This window comes from Dermacentor albipictus, chromosome 1 (assembly GCF_038994185.2).
Source record: "Dermacentor albipictus isolate Rhodes 1998 colony chromosome 1, USDA_Dalb.pri_finalv2, whole genome shotgun sequence".
NCBI lineage: Eukaryota > Metazoa > Arthropoda > Arachnida > Ixodida > Ixodidae > Dermacentor > Dermacentor albipictus.
In genome coordinates this window covers 34616020-34637485 of record NC_091821.1, presented here as the reverse complement: position 1 = coordinate 34637485, position 21466 = coordinate 34616020, and the positions used below count along the sequence as shown (strand labels likewise).

At 47.1% G+C, this 21466-nt stretch overlaps 2 protein-coding genes across 2 annotated transcripts in view; both read left to right on the top strand.

Annotated features, from left to right (window-relative positions):
• Positions 1-3657: 3657 nt before the first annotated feature.
• The window catches only part of LOC135901045 (uncharacterized), a 48666-nt gene continuing 30857 nt past the window's right edge, over positions 3658-21466 (top strand). Inside the window, exons 1-3 of the transcript XR_010564008.1 lie at positions 3658-3852; positions 4438-4625; positions 8221-8311. The gene's annotated coding sequence lies outside the window, so the exon portion shown is untranslated. The remainder of the gene's footprint in view (positions 3853-4437; positions 4626-8220; positions 8312-21466) is intronic.
• On the top strand, positions 18620-20969 carry LOC135901044 (uncharacterized). Its single transcript, XM_065430681.2, has 3 exons — positions 18620-18830; positions 19779-20258; positions 20746-20969. The coding sequence occupies exons 1-2, from the start codon at positions 18825-18827 to the stop codon at positions 20253-20255; spliced, it is 483 nt and encodes a 160-aa protein (XP_065286753.1). The 5' UTR covers positions 18620-18824; the 3' UTR covers positions 20256-20258; positions 20746-20969.

Genomic DNA, 21466 nt, shown 5'->3' with positions numbered 1-21466 from the left:
ACAGGGCGCCACAAGCACAACCTTGGCGATGCCTTCAGCGGATGCTGCAACCCGATGCTATAGACCGGCATTCGACCTTTCGCCGCAAGCAGCAGCAAGCGAGCCTTTCGATGTTCTGTGCTCGCACCTTGAGCGGATGCATGGCCTATCGAAGTGTTGCAGTAGCCGCTCTACCATCTGGTTCCTTAAGCTCGAGAATCACGTCTACGTCAACAACGTGAGCGACCAACACTTGCGCTATCTCCACGCAAGTTGCGAGCATCCAGATGTCCATATTTCGGAGCTCCGACTCCTACTGGCCCAGGAATCTACGAGAACTTGCGGCAGGTCGTGATTTCGCACCACGGCATCAATGTGGCGGCGCCTGGCTCACAACTTACGCCGCGGGTGCAGCCTGGTACGGCTCTCTCGGACTGCGTGAACCCGACAATTTCCTCAATGCACCAGACAATGGGCCCTGTGTCACTCAATACTTGGGGTTCCTGCGGCACCTCCCGCACATTTTATTGGACTCCTTTACGTGGACTTTACCTGGACTTATTACCGGATGCTAATACGTTAAGCGTAATCATCCTTAAGCGTTAAGCTTAATGATGGAGAGGGGGAGGGGGGGGGGTTGGCTGTAGCGGCGGGACTATCGCCTCCAGAGACGGTGAAGAAGACGGCTCACAAACAAGGAGCGCGTGAATAGAACAGGGCGCATGCGCGGTACAACATGCGCAATGGCGTCAGCGCTGGCCCGCTGGCTCGCTGAGCTATAACTAATAACACCGTCGCCGCTGTTACGCATTCGACGGCTAGACGCCGAGGGCGGCAGCATAGAGAAAGAAATTCAACAAGAGGAGACACTCTTCAAAAACTGGCAACAGGAAACACGTCACGCCTAGTTTCAACAACATCCGTTAGTTGACGCGAGCATCAGAAAAAAAGAATGTGAAATAAACTTCCAGACAATGTTTTATTTTTTTTATTCCTTCCTTCTAAATGTGAAAAAGTTTTGCGTGTAAATGAACTTATACTTTGCAACTTTTTGTTGCGTTGCCTAGCAACAAGCTAGCGGCACGCCAGACGCGCGTGCATACGTCATGCGCCAGGCAAGCCGTAGGAGTGAGCGAGGCCGGTCGTACGTGCGAAGCTCGCGTGCTCGGCGACCCGTCTGTTTTGGATATAGCCCATTTTATTGGGCTCCCGGCCTTCTCTATGCCTCTCTTGCGTGTCATCTGCATTTCGACACGGCACCACTGCACTACTGGACTACGGCAAGGTGAGAAATTGTGTTTGACAGTGTGCGGCTCATTTTAATCACATTTAGGCTTAGTTCGAGTGGCGCAGTTAGCGAAAAACAGCACCGCCGTCCTGGCGCAGTTATTTGAGTTAATGCCTCGTCCTAGGAGATGTTTGCGACGCTTTCTATGAGCCCCAACATTACTGTAAGTTATTTCGTTATTTCGGTAGTTTTGGGGCACGCTTGCCGCGCCCGGCTTATTGACGCAGTAAGCGAATACCGGCTCGGCCGTGTGACGCATTTGCGCGTGTACATGCGTGTACTACGTCGTAGCGCCTAAGACAGACAAGTTTTCGCACATTCTGTGGCCCCCAACATTATTGTAACTAACGTCGTTATATTTGGGGTAGTTTAGAAGCACGGTTGCCGCGCCCGGCTTATTGACGCAGTTAGCGAAAAGCAGCTCGGCTGTGTGCCGCAGTTAGTTTCGCGTGTACTGAATCTTACTGGTAGAAGTTCGTGACGCATTCTCTGACCCGAAAAAGTATTGTAATTTATTTGGTAACTTCTTGGCATATCTTGAGGCTTGCTCGCCGCGCCTGGGGTTGTGAAGCTGTTAGCAAAAAAGCAAGCCGGCCATAGTGAGTTACTTTTGCGTGTACTGAATTTTAATGGGACAAGGTTGTGACGCATTTTATAACCCTGCAACAACATATATCTTATTTCGGTACTCACGCTTCTCGAAAACGCGACGAGCGATTGCCGAGAGTGATAACACGGGAGTGTTGCATGCGCCGGCAGGACGCGTGAAAGATAACACGGAGGAGCTCAAGAACATGACATTTATGTATTCTGAGCGACTGAAAACAGGCTTTGCACCCACGAGTCTGACTTGAGTGCGATAAGAAGGCATTCTGCGATCGTGTAACATGGTCTGGCTGAGCCTGTGTTGTAGCCACCTTTGTGTACTTGGCGTACCATCGTGTCGACTGAGGCCAAGTTGTTTTGGAAACACGCAGTCACCCGTGTATTTGTTCACTTAAAGTGCAGGAAATAATGCCCCCGAAAGGAGGGTTGCTTGAAAGTCAGATGTTCACATTTTATGGCATTGTTTGGGAGGAGTCTTTGCTGCGAAATGTACATAAAAGTGAATTTATCTGTAATTCCGCTCATTCACCACTTACGCACGTTTCGCCTCTACACGCAATACTCCTGTTAGGTCAATATACCGAAATTATACATGCTTGTAATTTACTTTCTTTCAGCTGATGGAATCCGGTGGAGCATCGTACGGCAACGACTGCTGCTTACCTGGTGCCACACCTTTGGATAAATGCTGAAGAAGTCCGGAACGAGCACCTATATAGAGCAAAATAAACATTTCATCATTTCAGAAGACGTCTTTTGTTTTCTTTATGAAATTGCAGCCGACAGATTCGGTGCAGTCTTGTAAAGGTCAATCGCAATCATTTCTACTTAATAATGAAACGATTCCACGCCAAGGCCACGCGAGGTTCAGCAGAAGCGAAAAAAAAAAATGAATGCCGCGCCGAGCAGCGGAGCCGGCGCGGCGTGTACGAACTGGTGTTCAAAACGCACGCGCCCAAAACCGAAACCGGAAGAAGTCAACAACATCCGCCTGGTGCGCTACAGTCAATTCGGCCGCTGGGCTCTATGGGAGTGTCCGCTCTTGTTGAAATTTCTTTCTCTATGGCGGCAGGACGACCGGCCCAAGGAACAGATGACCCACGCTGCGCCAGGAGGACAATGACGTTTATTCGTTCGGCGACGCACTTTTTGAGCGCTAAGCAGCCAATCAGGGAGTGGCTAAAGAAAGGAAGATATCGCGGCAAGCGGGGCAATCTTATCTGCAGATTACAACGTAGAATGCGACCAGCACCGCGAATGTTACACCGCATGCCCAACGCTTTACGTGCGAGTGAAAGCGTGCGAAGGGAGCCGAAGATCGTGGCTCAATCTCGCCCGCGCGAAAGGGAGGAGAGCAAGATGGAAGCACGCCTTCTTCGGGTCGCACGCGAGGCACCCATCGTTGTAAGGCACCGGGGGGGAGGTGAGAGAGGGGCGTTGTTCTACTCCGGCGTAGGCGGCGACTGGGCGCATTGGCGCGGCCGCACCTTGAGAGCGAACTGCGTTTGGGGCAGAGTCTATGCAGTGGGTGGACAGTGGGGCTAGTTTCGGTATGGGCAACAAAGCGTCGCCATGACACTGGTGGCCGAAGGAAAATGCAATAACTTTCGCATATGTGACACTATCTTTTCAATTTGCATATCAATAAACTGATGTTATGCAATTATGTGTAGAAATAAAATGTACTTCTGGCTATTTTCTTTTCTGGCGTCTTATATCTTTATTTGGCCGCTTCAATTGTTTCGCCAACGGGCGGCGCTTTCGCTTTTATGGCTTCAGCGGTTCCTGCCGCTTTCTATGCACGTGCACGTATTTTCGTGCGCTCTGGAGTTTAAAGCTTTCTTTCTGTGCCTGGAAATGTTCCGGCAATCTAGAGAAAACTGAGGAAAGGATACAACACTTACCTGCGCGGCTGTGTGAAGTGGCAATTCAGGAAGCAACAAAAGGGCGAAATTTTTCCGTTTCCCAGCGGATGAGAGGTAAGCAGACTTGTTCAGCAGTCGTTATGAGGAAACAAGCGCATAACAGCTCTAGTTAGAAAGAAACGAAAGATCTTCAGTGCTTGTTTTCTAGTGAATATCTTTTTCGGTTTGGCGTGGCGCATTTTTCTGCGGTGTTCTAAGAAACCGAAGCTATTTGGCCGGTTGATGCTGCTCTACGCGCACACAGAAATTTCGCTTGGGCATGTGTTAGCGGTTACTCTTCATTTTTTCCGCGGGTAGCAAACTTGCAGTTTATATCTGCCGAAGGTATTTAAATGCTTGCTGCACAAACTGGATTTGCTGGAGAGCATTCCAGTGACCAGTTTTTTATTACATTACCATCTTCCAATGGTCATGAGCACGGCAGAAATTAAAAAAAAAGATCAATTACGTTGCAGTCGCCATTTGCGTTTTAAATTACGAAAACTTTGAGTTACTTATGTGACCACATAAGTTCGCCTCACTTTTTAACCTGTGCCAAGAAGGACAGAATATTTTAGTCGCTTCTTCGTACTCTAAACTTAGGTTTCGCTTTTAAATTTTCTTCAGTGATGACCACGCTGTATTTTGCCCATTTTTCAGATGTGACATATGGCGAAATGACCCTAAATGGGGAGTCCTAGGGTCTGGGGGCTGGGGCTGAGATGGGAGCAGATGTATAATGGCTACGGCCTCTGCTCGGACCACTTCCCGGAAAAGGACTACGCCGACCCTGTCGTGGTTGGCTGCGCCGACTATTGAAGCTAAAGAGTGGTCCCTTATCGATGAAGGTAAAGAAAACAAGTTATTAGTGGTTGCCACTCAGTGCTTCAGTAGTTCATTACTTTCGTGCAAAAACCACTTGACATCGGTCGGCGCAAATGTCATGAGCACGGCAAGCGCTGCGTTTTCCTCATCGTTTGCTATGGCGCCGGGTACCCTGTGACGTTACGCAGCGAAATTTGCTCCGCGTGCGCCAAGAAAGCGCGTGCTTGTCAGTTTCTCGTTATCGTTTGCTTGCCATAGGTGTGCGATATTACCGATTATAGGCTAAACTAGAAAGCCGAACAGTTTTTGCTGACAACAAGCGAATTCACGTTAGTAAAATGTCGCGCAGAAGAGTGGACACTCGAGCCGTTTCACGGTCGAGCCATAAAGAAAGAAATATGGCCGAGCTAAGGAGCTTCGCCGATTCCGCCAGGTGGCAGAGCACATCAAGAAAAATGTGGCTGTTGCTGCGGCTGCGACTAGCAGCTTGACAGGCGGCCCGACCCAACACGTGCGAAGCCTAGTCAGGCCCCGTCTCTGTGCTCTTTGTGTAAAATGCGGCCAAGGATCGTTGTTGGGTTCTTCTGCCAGCACCCGCCGTGGTTGCTCAGTGGCTATGGTGTTGGGCTGCTGAGCACGAAGTCGCGGGATCGGATCCCGGCCACGGCGGCCGCATTTCGATGGGGGCGAAATGCGAAAACACCCGTGTGCTTAGATTTAGGTGCACGTTAAAGAACCCCAGGTGGTCAAAATTTCCGGAGTCCTCCACTACGGCGTGCCTCATAATCAGAAAGTGGTTTTGGCACGTAAAACCCCAAATATTATTATTATTCTTCTGCCAGCATCTTGCATTACTGCTTCGTCGCCGTTTCATGGTAAGGCCACAGGAAGCTCTTTTACACGTTGTTAAAGACTTATTCTCTTCCTATTTTGTTATGTCACTGTTAGCCGCATTAGCAAGTGACGGCGGCCTTGAAGCCATAAACAGATGCTGCCCATTTGCTACGCTGAGTTTAATTTCGCATTCTTTTTTTTTATGCGCAGCAATGAGCGGTGATGCTAGCGATAACAGCGACGCCGCAGCGTCCGAGCTGTGAGGCACGTTCGTTACAATGACGAAGTTAGAAAATAAAATGGTTCCTTAAGAAATGCGGCCTATGAACACATGCTGTTCTGGACGCACGGCGGCTTCTGAAAAAGTATGGTGCTCCACTTTTGCAAAAGAAAGGTAGCTATTTCTAATTGGATTGGATTGGAGCAAACTTTATTTGTGCCTGCAGTTGGGCGCTCGCGCGCCCTGACGAGGGCCTGCGTCATCTACGAAGTCGCCGTTACTCGGCGTGGGCTATTCCTACAGCGGTACACGTGCAATATTTGCAGTATGCCAATAATGCGTGCTCTCTAAACCTCTGTAGCAGGCTATGTGCGCTCGAGCGTTGTTAACTGTTTTGCATTGGGCTGAGGATACGTGCTTTCATGTTTTAACTGAGTATGGAGTCCTTACCGTAGAAAGTTTCTTGTTTCTTAGCATTTATAACAGCGCTTCCTTGACCTTAGATCAGAAAAATATGCATTACATGAAGGAACACCGTATCCCCATTCTAAAGCTTTGAAGGCTTCCGTATTGCTTATACGAAGGAACGTAGCGTCTACATTCAATTGTTTAGAAGCCTCCTGTATTGCTTACCTTCTGCCTGTCATTCTACGTATTGCAGGCATCTCCACTATTTCCTCAAAATACATTCTACAGCCAAAGGACATCATGCATATTCCAGGGCAAATTTCCAATATCAGAAGTCGATTGCAAGGATTCGAAGACAGCAGGTGAAGACGCCCAACACAAACTGCTTAATTGCAGCTGTTTAATGACGGGCGTACTCGTTTACACATTCGAGATGAGGATGTTGGTGCGCGCCCAATTATTGTTGTAGCCAATTTATTTTGGCACTTGGCCACCATCCACAAAATTTTGATACCTTTATTAAGTACAAGAAAAGTGTGATATTTTTTGCTTGTACACCAATCCCATTTTGAGCAAATTAATTGCTGGCGTGTCTGTGTAGTATTTCTTTTTATTATCAGGATAGTTGCAACACGTCTTGTATGGGCTTTGCTGGTGTAAAGTTATTGCCATCACGGCATTTATTTCCGACTATTCTTCATTATACCGGTGCCACAGGAGCACTTTCGATCGCGATCAAGCTCGATCCAGATCTAAATTCTCGACTGCGATTGGCTCCCTCACCCAGCTTGCGCAAAAGAACCAATCGCGACCGAGAAATTCAAATCGGATCGGGCTTGATCGCGATTAAAAGTGTGCCCTGGGACAACCATATTACTTGCATTTCGCGGTTTCTTCCAGTTTTCATGTATGTGCCTCTTAGTTTGGCTGCAATAAATTGTTCTCTGCTATTTTCGAGTTCTTGGCTGTGCAGCAAGTTGATTTATATTTAAGGGACATGGCATATTTATTTACGATACTCCTTTTGGCGTGAGTTACTAGACGTACAATACCACAAGCGATAAAGTTCTACTTCCACAACAGTTGGCATGATTGTTGCGCTAAGTTACAGCTTGAAACAGCAAATATAAATTTAAATAAAACCAACATAAACTGAAACACCTTTGCGCGCTCGTCGTCGCAACATATAAAAGCGGCACAAGCGCCGGCATGAAACCACTCGATTAAAGCAATGGTAGGGGTCACGAAAAAAAAAAAAGAAACGAAACTGAAATCATCGCCTCCGAGAAACGGCGGCGTGCGGGGACCTTCTTGGAGGCTGATGCGTTTTGCCGATTCCGCTAGGTGCGCTGAGAGCCAAAGTCGGCCGCAGGAGCCTACGAGACTGTGCACTCTTTACGTTTACTGTTTTACTCTATGGTCGCGCTTCGCTTGGCGCTACAGCATACGACACGGTGAGGCCAGTTCTTGCCACGCGCTGCAGTCTTCTCTCTGAACTTGGTTTGCCGCTTTATAGCAGAAATTCTTCCAGAGCGACAATTCCAATGATCCGTCGCCAAGCAGCTTTAAACTATTGGAAATTAGTTTTGCTCTTATGGGTATATTGCAGAAAACTAAAGCCAAAGTAAACGAAACGCTCAATTACCTATTCCTTAACAAGATGAATCAAAACTTTCATCGATCAAGAAAACTAGCTCTAGAAGCTGATCCCTAGTATTCTGAGCCAGCTAGTGACAAACCAGCAATGCTGATGTTACATAAATGTAAAGCAGCACTCAAACTCGGAACATTGCTTATTAAATTTTGGGGCGTACATCTACTCAAAATCCTGCAAACAAATATAATGAAAAGTAACCTGCATGAATTAAAAGTACTATTTTACGAAAACAGTTCCGTTTTTTTGTCACGCGCACTAGAAATTTGATAATGAACGGGCTTTTCATTTTGTGTTTTCATGTCGTGAAGCGATGTCATATGGCATACATGTGTTGCCAATGGAATTTTCTTTTCAGTGGAACATGACACTCAAGCATAGACAGGGCGCTGCGCTTGTACCGTGTGCCCGTGTGTAGTGTTCCTTGACACAACGTACAACGTCGGCGAAAATTTCCCAACTAGCCTGACGAGATGTTCTGATGGTGTATCTGTCTTTACAGGCTCTACACTGCAGCAGCGAGGCCAAATGCGAAAAATATACTCACCAGAGACCACAGGCGTCATCAACAGACTGAGAGATGATACACAAAGGTATTGCAAATCAGCTAAGTTAGAGACCTGCCGAAAGATTACCACGAGGGAAGCACTAGAGGGGTTGATGTATCGTGCGAGCCCAGAGTTCTACCAACTCTTGCAGTGCCAGGTGACGATCCATTGTCGCAAGAGGAAGAGAAGGACATGGATATATTTTTTCCAGCGCACGTTGGTGTGGTCGCACAGTTGTACGGTGTGTCCACTGTACTGAGAGATAAGCTAAACAGCAGTGTACCGTAAGAAATATTTTGTTCTAATAAGTGTCGCATAGACATGCTGCTGTAATTCACTATGCGTGGCTTATGCTGCACATAAATGAAATCAATTTGGTTCTCACAAAAGAGCGCGAGTGAAAACCCGCTGCAAAAAGAAAGCTTCAAAAGCTTGAAAAATGAAGAAAAATTTTCTTACTGATATTTTATTCTTTGTGTAATTCCGAAAGTTCTTAGGGCGGCCTCCTGATTAGCCTATCTTTAGAAAATATTTCGGCATATTTCAATATTTGCATAAACATTGTGCAACGTATTCGTTCTGCAGACAGTCGGTACTCCCACACTTGCACCCTCTCTTCAAAGATTATTACACAGCTACCATACATGGATCATGGGATGCTAGAATCTTCTTGAGCTTACTTCAGTAAAGTTGTGCAAGTACTAATGTTGCTCAGCAAACTTGACTTCAGTGGTTTCATTAATACACATAAGTGTGAGGAGAAGGTTTGATAAACTTTATTAAAGAGGGGAGGGGGGTCTCCTTTCGGCAAAGTCACGAATAATCTTAATGGGCAAGAAAGCATGCTTTGCCAGAAACGAGCGTTCTAGAAAAGTTGAAATGCTTTGGCCTCCTTATTGTGTCGACACCGAAATTCTCATGGCGGATGACCTCCAGCCAGTGACGATAGTCGTAACATAGCTCTGACATCTGTCCTATGCTTCAAACAAGCCGAACGAAACTGAGTCTATAAGCTCTGTAAAAGAAATTGCATAATGTAGATTCAGCGTGTTAGAGGAAGGTCTTGAAAACCGTTCAAAAGAGAATTGTTCTGACCAAATAGTCCTGATGCATTGAATGCGGCCAACTTGCGTTGCTTTTAGAAAATATTTCTCCACGTCTCGAAGCTACGCATTCAATAATACTGTTGTGAATTACTCTGCTCTTGCCAAACTTCTACTGACAATCAACAGCCGATTGACACCTGCTTCCCCTGCATTTACTCTTTCTCGACAAAAAAGAAAGAAAAAACTTTGCGCTATTGGTTGTTATTGTCTTGGAACTGTCGCATTTATGCCTAGATGACGATAAAGCAAACGAAGTGCATTGCATATCTTAAGAAACATCTGCAATATGCTCGCGAGGAATTTCCTAATGATACCTTGTTCGCAATGTTATAGATCTGAATGAAGCTCTAGTGGTCTTACATGTTCTTCTCCCAAACAAGGGACGACGACGAAGTGTTTCTATCATAGAACGCTTGTACCTTTGTCTCGCTTTGTTTCTTTCCAAACTTTAGGAGCTGCCGCTCCCGTGTTGTGGCAACGGACGAAGAAGCCCTCGAAGACCTTCCTGGAGCCAAGCCATCACGTGCGGTCGCGTCCAGGAAACGTGGAAATGCGTCAAGTGACATGGACAGCGAGGCAACCGAGTTGTACTCGGACAGCGTCGACTCGTCGGACGACGATTTCACGCTTGTCATGAGCCGAACCACAAAAAGAAGACTACTGCGGAGGTCATCGTCGCCAAGTGTCTCTACCGTGAAGACAACATCACAGCGCTGGCCGCACACTATGCTCTTCATGCCTGTGGACCCAGTGTCAAATCTGCGACTCCTAAACAGGCAAGTCCTTTCTGCGTTTCTTGAGGGAGTCGCGCCAAATGAGATAAAGGACGTGAGAATAAACGCACGGAAGAATGTCCTTGCAGTCGATGTTCTACACCGTAGTGCACTGCAAAGCCTGCGGCACGTAACGGAGATCGACAAAGTACAGGTGCGATCCATGATACCTACTGGCTGCAATGGGACTATCGGCGTCATTTATGATGTCGATATTTCTATACCAACCGACGACTTACCAATATTAATAAAGCCAACTACAGAAGGCACTCTTATCACGCACATCACAAGACTTGGCAACACCCGTTGCCTGAAGCTGTGGCTTGATGGAGACAGCCTTCCCTCACATGTCAAAGTTGGCCACGTCCGCCACCCAGTCCGCCCATACATACCGAAGCCCCTGCAATGCTACAAATGCTGCAAGATGGGACACGTAAAAGGTGTCTGTAGGAATAACCTCGTGTGCCTACGGTGCGCCGAATCTCATTCAGCAGATGCCTGCCGCGCAACTGTGTTAAAGTGCCCTAACTGCCATGGTACGCATGAGGCCTCATCCAATGATTGCCCGCGGGTGAGGAACGAGCGAGCAGTACTCAAACGTATGGTACGGGACCATTCGACACACAAAGAGGCTGCCGCTACTCTCAGGCGACGACGACATCGGCCCCGAAGAGCAGCACGAAGAGTTACGTCTACTGAAAGATATACACGATCTTCCGGCAAAGCGGTTACCGTATCAACGCCGACTTCCACAAAAACAGATACTGCGAAAACGAAGACTGCGGCAACACGCTCACCTCCTGAAGAGTGGCCTACACTTCCAAGAGCACAACCTGCTTCGGAGTCAGACCAAAGTGCGCCGCCCACAATGACTTCACGAACCGCGGATGGGACGACGACTGAGGATCGCCAAGTCATAGTGATGCTGAAGTCACTTATGGACGCCATGCGCATTCTACTGAGCAGCATGAAAACCCCGTCGGCACAGAGTGCACTGCAGGTGCTGGACACCTTGAGTCCGGTGCTTGCGGCTCTAGGGTAAAACCATGACCCGAGCGATGCCGTCGTTTCAAGAGGAAGTCAAGCATGCATCTGTCTTGCAGTGGAACGCCAGAGGGCTTAAGTCACGCATGTCCGACTTTAGACAGTTTGTTTTTACGCACCAGTTCCCCATTATCGTGATTTGCGAGCCCCACCTGTCAGCTCCCATCAGACTGTCCGGGTATGAGGGCTTTATGTCCTCTACCCACGGAGAGTACAGCAAGGTTGTTGTGTTTATACGCCGTGACTTGACTTATGTACATCACCCAGTGCCTCCTGACGAAGCAAATCAATACGTTTGCTTAACAGTGAAGAAGAAAAAGCTCACGTTTACAATTCTTGGAGCCTATTTATCTCCAGCAAGCCGTCTAGATTGTGAGCGCTTACGGGGAATTTTGACATCTACTCCAGAGCCGTGGGTGCTCACTGGTGACTTTAACGCCCACCATTACCTATGGGGAAGCTCCAAAGTTAACTCTAGAGGCAGAACGTTGGTGTCCTTTGCCTCTGAACGGGAATTTTGCTTGTCAAATGATGGTAGCCCTACTTATCTGCGTGGATCAGCGTATGGCAGCTGCTTGGACCTAACCTTCGTGTCACGGTCGCTTTCGAGAAGAGTGCACTGGTTTTCCGATTTAGAAACACGGGGTAGCGACCACATCCCAACCTATTTGAAGATCGGAGGTTTGACTAGTTCCAAGTCCTCCAGAACCGTCCAGTGCACCGATTGGCCTAAATACAAAATAATAATGGAGGACTGTTGTCGTGACGGCACCTGTTATAACCTACAGGGCGCGATAAAGGATGCCATACAAACAACCACGCATCTGCTTTCGAGGAGTTCTTCCCGCACCGATTTCGACATTGAACTATCAAAACTTCGAGCCATTAGCCGTCGTGCGGAGCGAAGATATAGACGCACGAAGTCAAATCATGATTTGAGATTGGCTAGACGAACACAAAAGAAAATACAGCGTCACATGAACAAGCTGGCTTCGCGACAATGGGCATCCATTTGCGAGTCCCTGGATCCGCGAAAACCTTTGTCGCTTATATGGAGGACTGTTCGTGGCCTTCGCACAACCTCTGGTCAGCGCCACCCGTTTAAATCTTTGGCACTTTATCTACAATGTAGAGATATTGACGTCGCTGAATCTTTCTGCAGAAAGATTGCTGGCGAGGCAAATTCCGATGGAACGGGTACGGGAACCCTCGACCACCCACCGTTCTCACGCGATCCCCTCATGGAATTCCCTTTTTCTATGGAAGAACTACAAGCTGCGCTGGCTTTGTGCAGGCGTGCTTCAGCGCCAGGACCTGACGGCATTACATACCGTGCCCTGTGTAACCTAGGAGACCAAGCTCGGAAGGCACTCTTGCTCCTGCTGTACAACGACTCCTGGCAGACGGGTACGGTTCCGCAAGAGTGGAAGTCAACTCGCCTCATTCCACTTCTCAAAGCTGGCAAGTCGCCTTTGGACATTTCCTCATACCGTCCGATTGCACTTGCCAGCTGTGTCGGAAAAACAATGGAACGAATGGTTTTAACACGTCTGGAATGGTACTTAGAGTACTATGAAATCTATCCACAAGCTATGGCCGGATTTAGACGGGGCCGTGCGTCAACAGACAGCGTTGTTGACTTGATAACCTTTGTGCAACACCAAAAGGCCTGTAAGCGACTATCTGCTGCTCTGTTTCTAGACGTTAAAGGAGCATATGATAATGTCACCCATGAAGCCATCCTTAGCACGTTAGAAGCCATCGGACTTGGTGGTAAGATGTATATGTGGGTGTGGAACTACTTACAGAGGAGATCATTCTACATGCACACAGAAAATGGCCCGACGTCCGAGCATAACGGTAGCCGAGGAGTCCCTCAAGGAGGAATGCTTAGCCCGACTCTTTTCAATCTCACCCTCAGTGGAATAGTTTACAACCTGCCAAGCACCGTACGACTTTCCATCTATGCGGACGACATTTGCTTGTGGGCATCAGGTGTTCCATGACTTCAGCTTCGTGCTCGGCTTCAGAAGGCAGCCACAAAGACATCTTGCTACCTTCGTCAACAAGGACTTGAACTTTCATGCGGAAAGTGCGCAATGGTGGCATTCACGAGGAAGCCAACGTCTGCTTACGGCGTATCTATTAACGGACAACTTATACCATACAGCAGATGTCACAGGTTCTTGGGAGTCGTAATTGACAGAGACCTGTCTTGGACTCCGCACGTCAATTACGTGAAAAAGCGGCTGACTGCTATCTGTCACCTGTTCAGGTTCCTTGCAGGAAAAAGTTGGGGAGCATCTATACACGCTATGTTACAGTTGTACATGACGTTGTTCGTTGGATTCCTGCGATACAGCCTGCCTGCAATATCCAACACCTGCAAGACTAACCTGCGTACGATTCAGAGCATTCAAGCCCAAGCCCTTAAGATATGTCTTGGCTTACCACGCAGTGCATCAACGGCTGAAACCATTGCCCTAGCGCAGGATTACCCGCTCACGACGCACATTGCCGTTGAGACAATGCGTATGCATCTCAGGCATTATGCTAGGACCCCTTCCCACCACTTGGAGAGTCTCACCGCTGCAAGGCCCTGCTCGACATTTAGCGGTATTGTCAGTGCACATCATGCGTCGTTTACCTCAGGGTACGCACCTGCGGCCAACCCAGCGTTTCCTCCGTGGTGTTTGAGCAGTCCACAAGTTGAGATAATGATTCCAGGGCTACGGAAGAAGACAGATCTACCGGCCCCTGCTCTAAAACAGCTGAGCTTACTTCTTCTGCATGAAAAGTACAGCAACCACGTGCACATCTATACCGACGGATCGACTACGTCGTGCAGTTCTGGTGGTGCCGTGGTTATACCAACGCGAGGATTGACACTGCGGTTCAAGACATCGCATGCCACGACCTCAACGGCGGCAGAACTAACGGCCCTGCGTCGAGCACTGGAATTCATTGACTCGGAAAGACCCAGAAAATGGGCTGTGTTCTGTGATTCAAAACCGGCATTACAGTGCACGCAGTCAGTTCTCCGACACGGATGTCATGACCAATTGACATACGAAGTCGTGAAACTTCACCATGACGTCCAACAAAAAGGCCACGAAGTCGTTTTTCAGTGGGTACCTGGCCACTGTGGAATCAGTGGCAATGATTCCGCCGATAACGCAGCTCGCACAGCTCATCAAGAAGAGCACAGCGTTCCGATTCCGCTTTCAAGGACTGACGCTGCAAGGCAGCTTCGACACCTGGCACGTAGCCTCACAGTGACCGAGTGGAACACGCAATACTTACGTCTGACACGACTACATCGACTAAACCCCTCCCTGCAGCTCCGACCTCCACCCGGACTTCCTCGACGTGAAGCTACGCTTCTCTGTCGCCTTTGGTTAGGAGTGGCCTTCACAAAGGCATATTCTACATTAATTGGAGTGACTGACAGTGCAGCAGGCGAGGTCTGTGGCACCGAAGAAAACATCGACCACCTGCTGTGCCACTGTCCAAGATATGCCCTAGAGAGACAAGAACTTGCCAACGCTTGCTAAAAACTGGACAATCGGCCGCTTTCTGTGCAGGTGCTGCTGGAACACCGCCCCCATCGCCCGTCGGCCCCTAAAGCGGTGAAGGCACTTTTGTGTTTCTTAAGGACGACGGGTTTGTGCGACCACCTGTGACTATTAAGGCAATTTTTGTAAAACCACACGCGTCAGCGTACTTGCCGCAATTTCCTTCTTTCCTTCCCTCCTCTCTCTCCCTGTGATCTTTGCTTTCCCCTTTCCCATTCCCCCGGTGTAGGGTAGCCAACCGGACGCTATTCTGGTTAACCTCCCTGCCTTCTTCTTTTCTCTTTCCTCCTCTCCCAAACAAAACTACGTATGAAAAAAAGACTACATGCATTTTCAATATAATCTGCTGAATATTTATCGGCACATTTGCACAAGGGGAACTATGCAGGAAATTGATTAGGTATAGCATGTTGTTTGGACTGGCAAGTGTACCTTTTGTATGGAATAAAAAAAGGAAGGTTTTGTTACTGGTATGCGAAAAATGTGGATCTGCTGTTCTTGATAATCCTTTTATTATTCACAAATAAGTGTTATGACAAAAATTGCTTCGGTATATTTGTGTTGTGCACATCAAACAAACATGGCCTCTGTAGCAATTTTCTGTATACATATGAGAAATCGTAGAAAGCTGTCATATGTGTGTATGATCGTAGTAGAGAATGTGCGCATTTGTGCTGAATAATGAATGAGATACACAGATCTACATTATTGTGTTGTGTATAAATGCCATAGGTGTGCAATTTTAAAGCGTCTAATCGGTAAATATACAGGCGGCAAATTCACTTCGTTTTTCATTCGTAAATTCTTTTTGCCGCTGGTCGGCTGCCTTTGCTAGTGATATCTGCAACGTAATGATTGGGTGCGCCTCCACTCTTACGCACAATTGTAGTGTATGAATGTTTTCTGAATATAGGCGCTGGTTGCATTTTACAAATGTGAAATTAATATTGTACTGGTAATTTCATTGACCCAGCCTGCCACTTTCACTACGTAGTCTAAAATTAAAAAAAAAGAAAAGCGGAACGTATCAGGCGTCCTAATATCCATTCGGCAGTGAATTCTGTTTAAAGTAAACATTTATGTTGCTCCAGGTGCGGAGTCCAAGTGATGCCTTGTCGGGCTTATTTTAGGACTGATAGAATATCTGAACTGTTAGAAAATCTAAACTGGATGGTTTTTGACTCACGCATTGCAACTTGGCAATTCGAGAGATTTGCGCAAGGGCATCAAGGGCCGTATTCGGAAAAAAGTTATTCCCTTAGAAGTGTTCGTATAAGAGCACGTGCGGGCCGATCGTGTTGCTGGATGCATTTATTTGTATTTATTTATTCATGATTTCTTCTTCTTCCTATTATTATTATTATTATTATTATTATTATTATTATTATTATTATTATTATTATTATTATTATTCGCGATTGAAGCCGACCATTTGGAAGCAGCACTTATGAATGACAAGCCTTGAGAATTCACTCCCTCCCCTCCCCCATTGGCTTTGGGATTGTATCACTGTGGTTACCAAATATGCCGAACGGTAAGCTATCATTCAAGCCTTCCTGGCCACCTGAGCAACTTCAGTAGCAGGCTTTTTTCAACACGGTGTCGATGTTCAACATGGCGATCGCCGAGTATCTTTCAATGACTTAGCTCACCGCTTTCTCTCCAATGCCATCGCATACTTTACGCGCTCGTGCTGGACACAATACAAACAGTGAACGATTTTAACGAAGTATCACTTGCACATTAGTCAACATGCTGTCAATCTGCATTTCCTCTGATAACTAGGATAGGAACGCGGTGCTGTCTTTCGTGATATCATAGCTCCTGATTCACATGTTTTATTTTTCCGCAAGAAAAGTGGAAAAAATACTTTTCAAGAAAAGCGTCAGGAAAAGAGGAAAAAGCTCTCCAATGCTACTTACTACAAGCTTAGAAAAAATATTGAAGCTATCAGACTGGGAACGATAAGAGGGATGTTCAACAGATATGTCAAGAGCATTCAGCCTGTAGATTACATTGTCATGTTCAGCAACGCTGGAGACACATTGCAGTGAATGATTGAGGACTTTAACCGAGAAAGTGTAGTAGTAGGGGTGAAGAGTAGTAGGCTGCTGACAAACAGAATTCATTGAACCATCTTTAGCAGCACAAAAGTAAGATGGACAAAGAAAGAAAACTACGACAACACACCGCCATGTTGTCGTGTTTTTCTTTCTTTGTCCGTATTCCCTTTGCGCTTTTACAAAACGTACTATGAATCCTAACCAATTCGTCCATGTTGGTATTTTGCTCCTACAAAACTTATGTTGAATAGCCTTCCAAGCCAACAAATATTCATGATCGGCAATCAGCCTCTGGAATCAGAGTACCCATTATAATGGTCAATTACTCACAGGGGACCCTGATGACGAGAAGGAAACTACAGTACAATACAGCAGGCATTACGAAATCATTACCTGTAGCTCGCCGCTGTCGTTGAAAATAATTGTGCACAATGATTGCATTCTACCGGTACTAACGTATAGGAGAAAGACTCGAAAGTTAACAAAGACTCTTGAGAACATGTTAAGGGGCATCCAACGAACGATGGAATGAGATATGTTAAGCGTAAAGTTGAGACAGGAGGAGACCGGTATGCATCAGAGAGCACACGGGGGTTGCCAATATTCTACTTGACATTAGGAGGAAAAAGTGGAGCAACGCAGGTCACGTACCTCGTAGGGAATATAATCGGCGGTCTATAAGAGTTACAGAGCAGCTGCTAAGGGAAAGGAAGCGCTTTCGAAGATGGCAGAAAATTGGGTGGGGTGATGAAGTTAAGAAGCTTGCCGACACAACTTGGAATCAGCTAGCGCAGGTCCAGAGTAATTGAAGATCCATGGAAAAGGCCTTCATCCTGCAGGGGACAAAGAATGGCTGATAATGTTTTACAACATGCAAAATTAATCCTGAGTTTTAACGCACTGTCACTTTTCAACCGCAGCACGCTTCGTACTGCGATTCCGCATTCACATCTTGTTTGCAGAACGGCATCTGCCGCCGATTGGATACCCCAACGTGAACCTTGGCATCGTATTACATGCTCAATCACGGCTTCGAACAAAGTGCGTTAATATTGTCACAGTCGGTAATGTGGAAAGAAGACGACGCTGATGGTGGTCTTAGAGACGACGAAGAAGTGTTTAAGAGTATCGATGCTCTACGCTTGTTGGCTCAGCCATTAAAAGCCACTTGTAAATAGACGAACGCTTCTTCCTTCCCGTAACATCATTGGTGGAGGTGAAACGGGAAACTAACTGGGGCAGCTCTTGGAGGTGACGCTGCTCTGCTCCTCTGCTGACCCTGCCTACTAATCGGAACCTTCTGGACGTGGACGTGGATGGTTTGCCCGTTACAGCACTCATCGACACTGGAGCCCAAATTTCCATCATGAGTGCGGCGCTTCGAACGCGCTTGAAAAACGTACTTACCCCTGCTCCGACTCGACTGCTCCAGGTCGCCCAGGACTCCGGCTGTGCTTGGAATGTGTACTGCTCGTGTCAGTGTCGCCGGTCGCCACACGTCCTTTTTGTTTAGTGTGCTTGAACATTGCCCTCATAATGTGACCCTCGCACTCGGACGCCATGAGCCAGCCAAGGAGTACGGGGGAAGGGCAACAGCTGGACGGGGGGGGGGGGGGGGGGGGGTACCCACCGTTTCCGCGCCAATGCTCGTGCCCGTGCCACCGCGTACTGCTGACAACACTTGCAAGGCCAAATGAGCCCTCGCCCTTACACCTTTACGCCGGTGCCCGCTTGCCACGCCGGTGAGAGAGCAGCCGGGAAAGGTAGTGGCTGGTGGTTGCGTCCATCTTTGTGTGTCGCGCGCCTTTTTCTCGCGTCGTGACGTCATCCTGTGGCTCGGTTCCCAGGTTTTCTTTCTTTTTCCTCTGGAACCTCTCTCCACACAATGTCTACCTGTCTATAAAAGCAAGTGCGCTCTGCAAAAGCTTTAGATCAGCTCCGAAAGACCGAGTAAATAGTATTTCGCTGATCGCAGACGACTGACGCACTGCTCAAACATGAAGGTGAGATTTGCGGTTTGGCTTCTTGTACCTTTCGTGGCAAATTTCTCTTTGAACGAAAGTGCTGTTGGAATCGGGTTATCTCAGTAAACAGCGATGGGCTTGTACGATGACTGTTGTTTTGGTCTTATCATTGATGATGATGGTTTCTGATGGCATTACCATTGAAACGGGGCGGTGACAAATAGTCACGCAGGCTCCTTGAGTTAACCAAGTTTTACTGCAGCCCTTGCACTCACGCGTTTTCCATATCTCTACTTTATGTTTCTTCTTTTCATTAAAATTGCTATCTTAATCTATCGTCCGTAACAGTCGCCATATTTTGTCCACTAGCTATAGAGCTGTTTTGAATAGCACAGTAGCGAGTTGTACACTGAAAATGGCTAAATGTTGAGGACAGAAAGCACTGACTACAATGTTTATAATTTTCTTTTAATTTTTTTTTCATTACGATGTTCGCGTGGACATACACAAGTGTTGAAGCTAGGTAGGGGTCATAAATGGGCATCGGACATTTCCCTTTCGCCCTCATCTACTACCCACTGCAATTTAGAGCACCAGTCGACCTCCTGGTACTCCCAGTTGCATTATCCTCAATTGATATATATATTTTTTCTATTGAAGTGCCTTTGCGTTATCTGAAGCTTATTCCTCTGGACTGAAGTTATCTTTGTCTTGCGTTCGTACAGCTTCATACGAGCAGCAGAATCTAATTTTACCTTGCTCAGACCTCTACTCTCGTAAAGGTGCACCATCGAAGAAAAAATATACTAACACAGGTACAAGCATGCACATATAGTCCACAACTCCCATCAAGCGAGTAAAAAAAAGAACCATCTTTCTATGTTATGAACGACTAGAATGGACGAAACAAAGCTTGAGTCTACAGGGCAGCTTTGATGAGTCAAATGAGGCACTGATATGAACTGTTTTGCCGCTGTCCACCCGCAGCTCCTGTGCCTTGCTGTGTTCGCCGGCGTAGCGTGCCTTGCCCTCGCCGATGAAGCCAAAAAAGACGAGAAGGCTGCCGGAAAGGACGAGAAGGTCGAAGCCCGCGGAGGTCTCCTCGGAGGGTATGGTGGCGGCTACGGTGGCGGTCACGGTGGCGGTCACGGTGGCGGTCACGGTGGCGGATATGGAGCCGGCTACGGGCAAACTGCCGGAGGCTACCAAGGTGGCTTCAAGCAAGGAGCTTCAGGATACAACCAGGGCTCGGCAGGCTTCGCTGGAGGCGACTCGGTTAGGAACGTTCAGGGCTACAACAACCAGCAGGGGTACAGCTCCAACACAGGCTTCTCAAAGACCGACTCGAATCGCCACGGAAGCGGTTATGGCCAGCAGTCGGGTGGCTTCGCTGGTGGCTCCGCGGGTCACAAGTCTGGTTTCGGAAGCCAGCACCACGGCCACGCTGGCGGAGCCGGCTATTAGAAGGCAAGGAAACCATCTTTATCGACATCGACTACTCTCCTTTGCCTTCTTTGGGTGGCAAAGAGAAAATTGGTGCAATACATGTGAAACACTGGCACGCTTTTCGTCATTGTTATTGATATCGCGTGTCATCGAGCGTCTTTATGCGTTTGTTTATTTTGAGCTTAGTTCTAAGTTGAGTACTGGCTGAACCCAACTGATTTAGTAGGGTGAATTTATTCTAGTATGGCTATGGGGTATGACGGGTAGAACCATAGCCATTGGAGAGCCTATTCATATGCAAGTTTCCGTTTAGTTAAGAAAAAAGTGAACAATGCAGGTATCAGGAAGCAATTGACTTTGATAACGGTAGAGCCTGCTGCGGTATTGGAGAACCGGGCACCATAGATAGGGTGTAAGCAATCGTTTGCTCTTTGTATTCATGTAACAGATGAATAATTCCAAAACATTTCTCTTTCTTATCTGTATTTTTCCTTGCCACTGTTTTCAGGTCTCAAGCATCACCTCTAGTCGTCTTTTAAACATCACCTACTGTCATCCTCTACTCTCGTGCTCTTCCACACTCCACCGCAAGACAGAAGAAAATCATAAACGCTGAGGAAGAAACTTCAGTTCAAGCTACCCAAAATTATAATGCAATGCCATAGAACGTAAAATCGTTCTTTCTTTAAAAGAGATTGTATTTTTGTAATAAAATATCCAGTTGTATTCCAAGTCTGCGTGACTCGTTTTCCTTGCATAAATGCAGGCTTTGGCCCAACGCGCTGCTCAAAAAGGCCGAACTTCTAAACCCTAAAACTTATAAAGATGCCTTCTTTTTCTCTCTTGGCTCCAAGATTAAAAGAAAACGGAAAGAACTTTGAAAATTTGTCAAATCTAGCCGTAAAGACGATACTGACATCCCATCGCTTGTGCACAGCGATGCAACTGCTGCGGATAGTGATAAGGCGAACAACTTCAAGCAATATTGTGAATCCATTCTTTTTTTTTTCGCGCTACATCTCAAAAAATTACCGGGTTGGTTATGCCTCGAGTGTGAATATATGCCCTAGATGATATTAGACGGCTTTGGCATCATAAAACTGCTACGAAATGTAAGTAATAACATGGCTCTGGGCCTTGATGACATCCCAAAAGTTGTTTTAAAGTCTTGCGCCTCTGTCTTGTCTTAGTATTTTGCGTTATTATACAATATATCAATCGACACGTGC